This window comes from Idiotropiscis lumnitzeri, chromosome 15 (genome assembly GCF_059441095.1).
Source record: "Idiotropiscis lumnitzeri isolate Australia: NSW breed Sydney's pygmy pipehorse chromosome 15, RoL_Ilum_1.0, whole genome shotgun sequence".
Classification (NCBI taxonomy): Eukaryota; Metazoa; Chordata; class Actinopteri; order Syngnathiformes; family Syngnathidae; genus Idiotropiscis; species Idiotropiscis lumnitzeri.
In genome coordinates this window covers 7,169,256-7,180,923 of record NC_142405.1, presented here as the reverse complement: position 1 = coordinate 7,180,923, position 11,668 = coordinate 7,169,256, and the positions used below count along the sequence as shown (strand labels likewise).

Genomic DNA, 11,668 nt, shown 5'->3' with positions numbered 1-11,668 from the left:
CTTAATTGTTTTCAGTGTACAACAGGATTCAGTGCAATGTAACAAATAATTTTATTAAATATATCAATTGAATTAATTCAAGATGAAATAATTAAATAAAAAATAAATATGAAATTAAATAATGGAGAAGGCTCTCGGAAGAAACTGTTTCTCAGTCTTTGTTTTGACGCACCTGTCGCGCCTTGCAGAGGCAACCGGTCAAAGAGGCTTCAGAAAACAGGTGAGCCGTGATTGGTCGTTACCTGAGCCATGAGCACCTGTGATGTCATTTTTAGTCGACAGAAGTGACAAAATGGCCGCCCTCAGGTGGATTTTGCTGCTTAACTCATCTTTCACAAATGTAATATTAATCAGAATGCCATGTTTAGAACATTTTATTACAAATCATTTTTAGTTGTTGACTTCCCCTTTAAATTAGGTACTCAAGAATGAAAGGACGCAAATAACACTATTCAAAAAGGAGTAGAAAGAAGTAAAAGGTTATTCATCATCCCATACTATATTTCTTTTATCAGTTTATAAATGATCCCAATGTTCACCACTATTTATAACCTATGAAAGAATCCACTCAAACAAATAGTTTGTTTAGATAGCGGCTCGAATTGTACCCCCTTCTACTCTGAATGGCACATCAGATGAGTTAATTTGGCGCCGCGAGCCGACGTAACCCAGTTTGACACTTATAAGGACCCTTTCTTTATAGGCTCTTCTCGTATAAAACATTTTTTAGCATTGCAGACGTCACGCTGTTGCCTGCTGACGTTAGGATCATTGTTTCCTAATTTTTTTCTAAAAAAGATTAAATACTACAATACATATATAAAAATGATTTTTCCACAGAGTCCACTGAGTGCCTCTTCAAAGCTATCTTGATTTGTTTTGCATATGGGCACTCAAAAGAAATGATAACCACCATGCCACTTGGAAGCTTTTATTGATTCCCTCTCCCCCTCCCGTCGCCCTCGCCGCTACTCATCCTCTTGCACTTTCGTAACATCCTCCCAAGGCTCCACAAGCTGCCACAATTTTTATCAACTTGTGAGAAATATCAAATTGGAGTCACAGCGTGACCCAAATGGCAAAATATGGTGGTCGGGTCTAATTGCCTAAGGGGTGCCCATGGGGACGGCCCAATCGCGTTGTCCATGATTGCAAGCCAGGAAGTGCACAAAAATGTGTTTGCATTTGCATCTTGGCAGGTTGCACTGATGTGGAAAATCTGGGCTGATTGGCCTGGCAATGAGTCAACATAAGACACGTTTTGATGGTAAGCAGGACTGATAGAACTTGGCTCTAATAGCCCGAGAGGTCATCGCCATTATACAGAAGCTGAAGTCTGAGGTTGTATATAAAAATAATTTAGCACAGCTTTCCACCAAAACAGTTTGCTTGTCGTATTTTTAAGATTGTTGCGGCGGTAGCATTGTGGACGAGTTTTGAAGCTCTGTGGCTCGATTCTAGCCTTTCCTGTGTTGAATTTTCGGGACCTCCCTGCGCGTTTTGGGTTTTCTGTTAAAGCATAAGGGAGCAGAAAAACACGACAACTGGAAATATCTTCAGAAAGCCTGATACAACCTTGATTTCTTTCTGCCGTTGGTGGCGTTCTGTGTCGTTTCGTTCTTCCTATGAGTGACATTTGAGTGTCGCATGTGCAAGACTATTGACTTTAACTCGCCTCATTGACAAGAAGTAAAAGCAAAGAAAAAAAAAATCTATTTTTTTCCCTCCGATTATTTTATAGCTTTTATATGTGAGTCACAAGTTATGCAAGTACATTTCATGATCGTCTGTCTTACTAACTTGTAATACTTTGCTGGCGCGTCACATATAGGCTTTTGCAATAGTTTAACAATTATGCTTTTTTGGGGGCGATTGGAGATCATAAAAGCATTGAAAACTAGAACACATAGAGAACAACTACATCCTCTTCCTCCTGCACATTTATTTTTATTGAGGATATTAACCTTTCGTGAACAGAAATATGCTGATAATTGAGTATTTCATCACCACTAGAATGTTCCAGTGTATTTTTTTTATTTTTGTTTATGATCATATTTAATATTTAACCATGACTCTAAGGAGTGTGGTGACCAGTGACATCCCTCAACTGCCATTGTCAATTAGATGTGTTGCCTTGACATCTCTGATCCGTCTGAGTTGAAGTCTGAGCTAGCATGCGCGAGCTAGCATGCGCGAGCTAGCATGCGCGAGCTAGCATGCGCGAGCTAGCATGCGCGAGCTAGCATGCGCGAGCTAGCATGCGCGAGCTAGCATGCGCGAGCTAGCATGCGCGAGCTAGCATGCGCGAGCTAGCATGCGCGAGCTAGCATGCGCGAGCTAGCATGCGCGAGCTAGCATGCGCGAGCTAGCATGCGCGAGCTAGCATGCGCGAGCTAGCATGCGCGAGCTAGCATGCGCGAGCTAGCATGCGCGAGCTAGCATGCGCGAGCTAGCATGCGCGAGCTAGCATGCGCCTCGTAGTGCGGCGAGCCCAGTCTAAGTATTAAATTCAGAAATAGCACCCTCAACTGGTGCTGCGCCCTTTGATATAGCCCTTCTTTTGATATAGCCCGTCTTTTGACCGTAAAAATACGGTATTTAACGGTACTAATTGATTTTGTTACTCTTTGAAAAGTAAGGCTAATTGAATTCTTTTGTATTAGAAAACTTTCTAAACTTTTGCCTGCTAGACTTTCAGATATGTTTACTCATTTTGAAAATGCACATTAACAATTCTTGTAAAAAGTGTGCCGTTGAAAATAGTCATTTAAACTCAAGGGTTTACCAAGTCTGTTAGGTTGCTGTCCGCTTTCTTCAAAGCAGAAAATGAAAACCCTGTTATTATTTGAATAAAAAATAATTTAAAAAGGTTGATTAATTTGTGACATAATGTCACACCCGTAATCATATTAATGTCGTGGTTTATGATGGTAATAAAGTGATGGAAAGACAGAGAGATTATTATCTGCACTGTTTGATCCTTTTCATTGTATCACGATCCAAAGTTCTGCAGGCGAGTTCTCTTTTTATGGTAGTGATAGTTTTAATCATTTACTATACTCCATTTCAGTTCTTTTAATTTACATCAACACTGGAAAGTATGCGCTGACACGAACTTCAGTCGTTAATAAAGAATTAAAAAAGACAATGGACATTTTATTGCATAAAAAGTGTCTGCACAAAATCAGTCGAGCACGGCACGCTTTTTTTTTTTCACTCCCTGCCGACAGATAACACGAGCCATATCGAGTAGACAGAGTCCAGGATGTAAACACAAAAGTTGAGAATTGTCATGAAAGTGACCATCACCAGTTTATCCCACGAGCACAGATAGCCGCAGTTCGGTGGTCTCTGATTGTTTCGGAAACTAAAAAGTGGCCAGATCACCATCGCTGTCATGTACATCACTGCTGCTAAAATGTCATAGGCGATCACTATCTTGTCAAAGAACGGGAGTCGCGACGTCAGCTGGCCAACGGTGAGCAGGATGATGAGCATGGCGAGGATGAAGCACAACGAGTACACAGCCACGCACCACTGCAGTTCAGGAGTGTTGCCGTACTGGCTTTCCTCAAGAGATGTGAAGATGAGACAAGCCAGGAAAGCTTCCAGCATCTTCATTATCCCCGGCAACGTCGAGAGGAACCCTCGCATCTGCCCCCTCTGCCGAACCCGATTTTGAGTCACCTCGCCCACGTACGCGCTGCAACACACGCAGGACACCACCGCGGCGCCGATCTGTCGGTGGCAGATGTTGCAGGTGAAAAATGTCGTGTAGATGACGGAGGCCGTCAAGCACATGAGGCTCGCCAGCATGGCGAAGGCAGTGGTGAAGTCATCCCAGGCGAAAGGCAACTTGGCGCTGAAGGTGGTGAACTCCAAAATGACGATGAGGAGAGTGAAGAAGAAGCAGAAGCACCAAGTGAACATGCACCAGGCCCAGTAGGGAGAAGGCACGTACCCCACCGATGCCACCAGGCTAAAAGAAATACACGTGAGGATGGTGGCCAGCAAGCGCAGGATGCCCACCGGCTGCGTCAGGGAGTGAACGTCGACGTGGATCATGGCGAGGCCGCCAAATCACTTTGACCTCAAAAATGCTCTTCTCTACTCATTCCATGTCTTTGCTGCGCAGAAGAGATGCCCTTGACGAAATCCACGTCGGCAAGAAACACATGATGTATGTTCTTCGAAACAGAAACTCATCTTGCGGGGCGTGTAGTCAAACACGGCATCTTTGGTTTAAGTGTCCACTTTATGGCCTCTGAGCTGTCATTGCTGATTGGTTGTTATCAAGCCCGCATCGAGACACGCACATGCTGGACTTTGCTCTCGGAGCCTCATTCAGAGGCTTATCTTCAGCGGAGGTCATGAAAAAATGGCTTCTTGCCCGAGCTGGATTGTGACAACGCTGAGTAAAACATTCATACATAAGGTCAACATAGAAATAGGTGACGATATATTTCAAATGGAAAATGCATTTTCATGAATGTAAGAAAATAAAATAAAAATGAGAGAGTTTAAAAAGAACTCATTTTAATAATAGCAACATGTCATTCGTTTTGTCGTTTAATTTAATTTAATGAGTTTTCGGGGTTTATTTAAATGTATAGTATTTGATTTCAGTTTTACTATATGGATGCACAAAAAAAGGAAGGTCGAATAGTGGTTGGGGAATTCTAGTTTACGTTATTACGCAATATATATTTTTTAAAATCTTGTACTTGACAACTATTCAATGTATTAAAAAAATCTAAAGCTAATGCAAAAACGAATAAAAGCTAAACTACAAGAAAGCATTTAAAAAAAGAACAAAAGGACTCTAAAACCTAACTCAATTTAACTGAATTTAAAAACAAACCAAAATCAAAACTAACTTAATGAAAATTCCAAAACCATTATAACCCGGTGCTAAGATGATTTATGAATATTTGCAACTTCTCTCTGCATTTTAATATTCTGCTTCCAACTTTGTGAAACCATAAATGTCAGATATGAATTATTAATGGAGAGGTATTGATGTAGAATCACATGCACTAAATGGACGCTGATAACGTGTAATTCATCTGTCAATATTGACGCAACAGTTTTTTTTTTTAAATGTTTTAATTTTTTATTATTTAAGTGAGATAAGGGCCAGGAACAGTAAGGATGTAGAAATGATGGCATGGCTTTGCTGGAATATTTTTTTTAACACTAATTAGATTCCTCTGATGGGTTCTATTTATCAGTGTCTTGAGATTGTTATGAAAGGTTGTGATGTATAAATCAGCGTAACACTTTTCAACTTGGAAATAGTGTTCTATAGTATTAGTCATATTTTTTCAATTAATCGGCCAATTAATCGGTTATCAGAAAAGTTCACAATCGTAAAGTGTTGTAACTCATTATGAAATGTAGAAACTCAACATTTTTTTTTTTTTATTTGACCTCTGCCTCTTTTTGAGACTGTGTGGTGAAACTTGAAAAATGGCCGTCATGCGTGCTTCATGACACACGCACGCCAACACACCTTTGCAAGCAGACTTTGAAAAGGTGAAGGGCGTGTCACTTTGTGTGTTTAACCGTTTCATAAATAACTCAGTCATGGCTGTCATTAGTAACTGACACGCTGAAACATTTGACACTGGTACGAAAAGGTTCCGTTTTATTTATTTGATGCGTACTCTAAGTCACATGCGAACATTCATAGCGCATCAATGGAGGCGTGCGCGAGGACGAGTAAAAGCGCCAACAAGTATCAACATTGCATCAAAAGTGGAGAATATGTCAAGAGAGGCGAATTGGACGTCACGTTCAATTAAGTCTTGGACTTCATATCATGCCCTTGAAATTCAACATTATGTTAAAACAAGACTTTAGGTCCTACTCATGAAGAAGACCAGCCGGAAGGAATAAAATGTATCCACGATGTAAGCAATAAGGTTGACACAGGTCATAAAACTGATAACCACCAATAAATTCCATCCGCATGAATTTGGAAACATATTACAGATGCTTGGTCTGGGATTATCCTTTAAACTATAATAGGGCCAGATGACCACGGCGGTGATGTACATCAAAACGGCCAACACATTGCACACAATCAGAACTTTATCAAACGGTACCGGGAAGAGGGAAAGAAGTCGGCATATGGTAAAGATGATGACGAGGAGCGCGAAAATGAAGCAAATGGAGTAGACGGCCACACACCACTGCAGCCCGGGGAAGTGCTCGTAGTTGATGTACCCCAAGCACACGAAGATAATGCACGCCACGTAGGCTTCCAGCACCTTCAGGAGACCTGGGACTGTTGAAAGAAAACCACTGATCTCGCCAGGTCTGGCCCGGGTCAAGCCCACCTCGGTGGCGTACGCGATGAAGGCCAGGAAGGAAAAAACACACGCCGCAATCAGTTCGGAGCAGACAGAACAAGTGAAGAAGTTGGCGAAGATGATGGATGCGCTGAGAATCTGTAAAAAAAAAAAAAAAGGAAATATTGGAGAATTAGCAACAATGCATGTCGTAATTTTATCTTCAAATAAGAGCGTTAACACATTCGCTGCCATTGACGGATATAGACGTCAAAATGTAAAAAGTGGGCTAGCAGTGAATGAGTAAAAATATTTGGACGGCACATTGATTTGGCGTAAGAATACATTCTTGTTGTGTTAGTGCTTTTTAGTAACAATGCAATTTTTTTTTTTTTCCAATTACTTTTTCATGATTATGTCGATTTGCTCGGCGCCTTTACTGGAGTATCCAATATTCACTGGTTAGGAATTATTGTAGAATAGGGGTCAACTACGGCATCTTTCGGGTTAGGTCTCTGTAGGGTGTGTCATCAAAGTATTTGATAAGGATTCATTTTATTGAATCAAGTAAGCTGTGCTCACACCCACAACGGCCCAAAATGCCCCTTATCTAACTTTGGCAAGCTGCGACGAAAACTTAGGCTGTATGTTTTGAAAAATTAAGTCGGAATTTAAAATATCAGTATAATGGCCATACTGCGACGATAAAAAAATAAAAATCAAGATTTAAAAAAAATAAAAATCATGCTAAGTAACTGTAAAAAAAAAATAACTATAATGATAACCATAATGTACTGAGGAGTTTTTTTCCCCAATTTTTTTAAAAGGTAATTTAGATGAATATTTTTTAAAATCCAAAATACATTAAGGCCCACCTCAGATTAAAACTTTCTGTTAACCAATGCTATTTTTAGCTGACATCAACCAATGTTTCCCCAACATGAGTGAGCCAAGGCAGCCATTTTACATTAAAAAGTGCACGACCACAAAAAAAAAAAAAGGTCACAAAAATTTTCAATACTGAAATAATCATGATATTGTTTCTCACCAAATTAATCTGTTTAGCCAAAATGAAAGCTTATACACTCGCACGACGCCTGGAATTTTCAGTTTTATGCGTAGCAACAGGTGGATGCGCAGCTTTATTGCGCCTTCTGCCATTTGGGTGAAAGGCACAGCGTACATTTTGTTACACTGACATAATGACATATTTGTCATTAATAAATCATTTTTGGGCAAATTAAGTGAAATGTAATCATTTCCAAGCACACTAGCGTGCTCCAGCACCCGACTTGGAAATCATTGTCTTAACAATTCAAAAGATGTTATCAGTGAACAACAAAGTGGACAAAAAACGGGGCCACATGGGCGTGCCGGATGTGGCCCCCGGGCCGTACTTTGACCAGATTTGTACTCGGGCTTACATCCGTCTGACTAAACTAATATCAAAGCTGAATTTTGTACTCCCAACTGACATCCCCACACGTAATCACCCGTAATGTTCACTGCCGCCTCTATCTGACCCATGCAACAAGTTCCTACCAGGCTCTGGCGATGACAAATGAATAAAATGAATAAAACAAAAACACACACCATAAGCGTAGCCAACATGGCGAAGGCAGTGGTGAGGTCATCCCAGGAAATAGCCAGCTTGGATCCGAGACTGAGGAACTCAATAAAGAGTATGAGGATGGTGACCACGAAGCAGAAGCACCAGGTGAACATGCACCATGTCCAGAAGGAGTCTGTTGAGCGGGTGACCGACGCTACCAGGCTGAAGGAGATGCAGGTGAAGATCACCTCCAGTATCCGAACAATGCCCACGGGCGCCGTCAGCGCCTTGGTGTCAATTGTCACCATAACGACGCCGCTGCTTTTTAGAACAAATCTGAAATGATCTTCCGTCCGGTTGACTCGATGATCACCAACAACACCGACCGGCCTCAGTGGCAACGTCTCATCTCGCTACTTCTGCTCCAACATCTGCTGCTGCACGGAGAAGACTGAACGTGGAACTGCCACTCCCTTTCCGTTGCCTGCACCCATTTTAGATCCTCTAATGGGTGGCAAGCCCACCGTCAACGCGCATGCGTGCGACACATTTCATATCATGTTTGCATGGGAGGTGATTGCTTCTATTTGCTTATCACCGCAGTTGAGGTTGCGCTAATAAAAACGGTTTCCCACCCAGTGTGACACAGCGCACGAGTTTCACTCCCCACCACATTCTTTTGTCCATTTCAAGGCGTGTCTTACAAGCGGGAATTGAACGGGAACTTTCGTATTCGAGAAGGTCGATGTGTAGATAAGCTGCACATGCACTTTGTATCTTCAGCTTCACTCCATCTGATTTTACGCAAATCCTCATAAAGCATAACGATACAACACCATTTTTTTTAATCCAATTTGTACGTTTGATTTGATTGATGTACTCATTATTTTTCCAGTTTTTCTTTTTGAATCTGCTTAACTCATTCACGACCAGCCCAGTAAAAAAATGGCTCTTTGACGTATTTAGCCGTCAATGGTATTGAATGAGTTAACAAATAATTCTAAATGAGGACACGCCCTGTTTGCCTTCTAGTGGCGGTGTCGGTACGAGATGTGGACGGGGGTCCTTCGCGTCTGCTGTTGACGTCACGCGTTATAATATATTTATGTATTATAATTCTTTGACTCTCGAGAAAAAAATAAATTAATTAAAAAAAACATTTGAGAGCAAGTCCTTCTTCCTCTTTTCTTTCCACTGTTATCTCCTTGTCTTACTGGCGCAGCTGCAACAGTTGGATCAATAATACAATCATACAAATGCAGCTGGCGTAATGTTTTGATCTAATAACGCTGATGATGGTTTCAGTTTCCCCGATGCTCTCCAGGGTTGTCAGCAGGGCTGAAATGAGTCCCAATGAGATGGATGGTGCTGCTCTCTGCTGTGTGGAGGAAAAGATCACAATATTCATGGTGAGTCCTTTGAATCAAATTGAAGACACTCACCCATGCATACAAAGGACAAGTATTAATATTTGCTAAGTGTTAGTTTTTATGAAGAAAAAAAAATTCCAAATTTCCTGGTGCTCTGAGGAAAAAGAATATCCCCTAAAACTGGTTGAGCCACCAACAACTGAAATCAGCCGTTTCTGTCATTGGCAATAAGTCGTTTGCATCTCTGTGGAGATATTTTGGTGCATGAACAGCCTTGTTAAGGTTATGTCACAGCATTTCAATGAGATTTTCTGGTAAAGACCAGAATCCATGAATCCGTTTATCATAGCAAGTCGTCCAAGTCCTGAAGTCGCAAAGCAGCCCCATGAGTGTCATACTACCAACACCATATTTTGGCTTTTGGTTTGACGCAGTTTTTCTGAATTTATGCAAGATGTAATGAGACACACACTTTCCAAAAAAGATTGTTTGGTCACTCCATAGAATATTCCCCCAAAAGTCTGGTAGTGGTTCACGCATCTGCCTCAGAGTCTGGGTTTGAATCTGCACGGAAATAGTCTGCCTGTTATGTTATTTGAATCTAAGTTGTTCACAGGTGCATATGGATGTTTATTAATTAATTTCTTTTCTGCCTATTTGTGTCCTCTGATTGGCTTGAATAGTCCAGGGTGAACACTGCCTCTCGTCAGCTGGGTTAAGCTCCAGCTCACTTAAAACCCTAAGCGGCATAAAAAATGGATGGACAACAGCATAAAAAACATATTTCTGCGGTAAATGCTAAAAATTATCAATGGTGTTTTAAAAATGAAATGTCTCTTATTATGAGCTGCAGTGCAGTTTTACACCTGTCCTCATCATAAAATGAAAGCCTTTGTGCAGTGTCAATCAACGGTGGACATATTCTAAATGCAGCTTTTGTATTGGATGCCAATAAATTGTCCCTTGTGAGGAGAAGCGAAACAGATAATGGATGGATGGATAAATTGCGAAAGTAAAAAAAAAGTTATGGTCCAAGTGCCGCTATTTTATTGATGTTATACTGACCTCTAGTGGCCATTAAGTTTATGGCCATAACATTTAAACATGCAGCGTAACCTCCGAAGTTGAACACCCTAAATGTGTTACAATTAGGAGTTCCAATCGAAAATTTCAGGAGAAACATGTCAAATAAAAGTGAGGCAAAACAACAATTTAAACCGTAGTACCCACAAGCCCAAAGAAAATAGGAAAACGGCAACTGTAATCCCGACAGTGTTGCAGGTACAATTTTCCCTAAGGAGCTCTCCCACGTACACAAAGGTGAACCTTTCGATTTAGAATTGCCCTCCAAGCTTAAGAGGCAGTTTGTACGAGAACACCCTTGAAGAGTAAACTGTTATACTGACAACATGACTAAGCAATTTAACTGTCTCAACCGTACACAATAAAATAAAGACTGGTTGTTTGATGTGTTCAAGTGACACAAGTATTTATTTTTGAGGGAGCAAAATGGCTTTTTCAGGGGATCCATTTGTAGGAATGGTTTTGATAAATGCACTTACTGTTTTGCAAATTTCAATTCTGATCTGTGAAAGTAATTGTCCGCATACACTAAGGTGTTACTTACAATTTTTAGCTTTACGTCCAAACACCCTCCAAATTACAGACAGGGATCCTTGACATTTACCATTTGTACAAAATGTTTTGAGAAACACGCATATACCAAAGCGACTGAGGAAAAAAACTGTAAAATTGCATTTAGAGTTTCCTTGCCCGCATAGCGGTTTGTGCACGTTTGAAGTTTGGATAAGATTAGACAATTCCAACGTTGTGTTTCATACTCAAGATGGTAGTGGTGAATCGTTCTCACAGGATTCCCTCGTGTGACCTCTCTCTCGTCCCAAACTGACTGTCATGAGATCTTCTGTCATGTGTTGTGAAATGCGTGTGTCAGAGGAATCTTAGGAGAAGTATAACAGGTATTGCAATATATATATATATATATACATATATATATATATATATATATATATATATATATTGTGCTGCCATTTTTTTTAACTAATAAATTGCCCAAAATTCCATAATTAATGGAGATTAATCGCATTTATTCTACTACTATTTTTCTGTGAAGCTTTTAATAGGTATTTACTTGAAGAATAACTTGTAATTAATGTCAAATCACCAAATATGAAGTGTATTTTAAATCAAAGAATCTTCTAATAACTTCCTTTCATCCTTGATTACGATACAAACTGAGTCATCGTTCGAGGAATTTTTCTTAGAAACAATTCTCAAAATGTACTCACTACATTTAGTTGTCAGCGCCACAATCCAGCAGTGTTGGTTTGCAAGGCCTTTTGTTTAAATAAAATAAAACTGAGTTAACTGAGTTAAAATATTTAATCGTGTGAATTAAAAAAAAAAATCAATGTATAAAATATATAATAAAT

At 40.2% G+C, this 11,668-nt stretch overlaps 2 protein-coding genes across 2 annotated transcripts; both read right to left on the bottom strand.

Moving 5' to 3' along the window:
• Nucleotides 1-3,213: 3,213 nt before the first annotated feature.
• On the bottom strand, nt 3,214-4,065 carry LOC148322582 (myeloid-associated differentiation marker-like). Its single transcript, XM_088317267.1, has one exon. The coding sequence runs from the start codon at nt 4,063-4,065 to the stop codon at nt 3,214-3,216; it is 852 nt and encodes a 283-aa protein (XP_088173393.1).
• A 1,708-nt stretch (nt 4,066-5,773) lies between these two features.
• LOC148322581 (myeloid-associated differentiation marker-like) lies at nt 5,774-8,291 on the bottom strand. Its single transcript, XM_088317508.1, has 2 exons — nt 7,887-8,291; nt 5,774-6,452 (listed from the first exon to the last, which is right to left on the bottom strand). Exons 1-2 carry the CDS (start codon nt 8,151-8,153, stop codon nt 5,859-5,861), a joined length of 861 nt encoding a protein of 286 aa, XP_088173634.1. The 5' UTR covers nt 8,154-8,291; the 3' UTR covers nt 5,774-5,858.
• Between the last annotated feature and the right edge of the window lie 3,377 nt (nt 8,292-11,668).

Excerpts from the sequence above, each read along its gene's own strand:
- LOC148322581 (XM_088317508.1), bottom strand. The coding sequence starts at position 8,153 with ATGGTGACAATTGACACCAAGGCGCTGACGGCGCCCGTGGGCATTGTT. Across the intron at positions 6,453-7,886 it reads CCATGTTGGCTACGCTTATG|ATTCTCAGCGCATCCATCAT; the intron begins GTGTGTGTTTTT and ends TTTTTTTTACAG.
- LOC148322582 (XM_088317267.1), bottom strand. The coding sequence starts at position 4,065 with ATGATCCACGTCGACGTTCACTCCCTGACGCAGCCGGTGGGCATCCTG.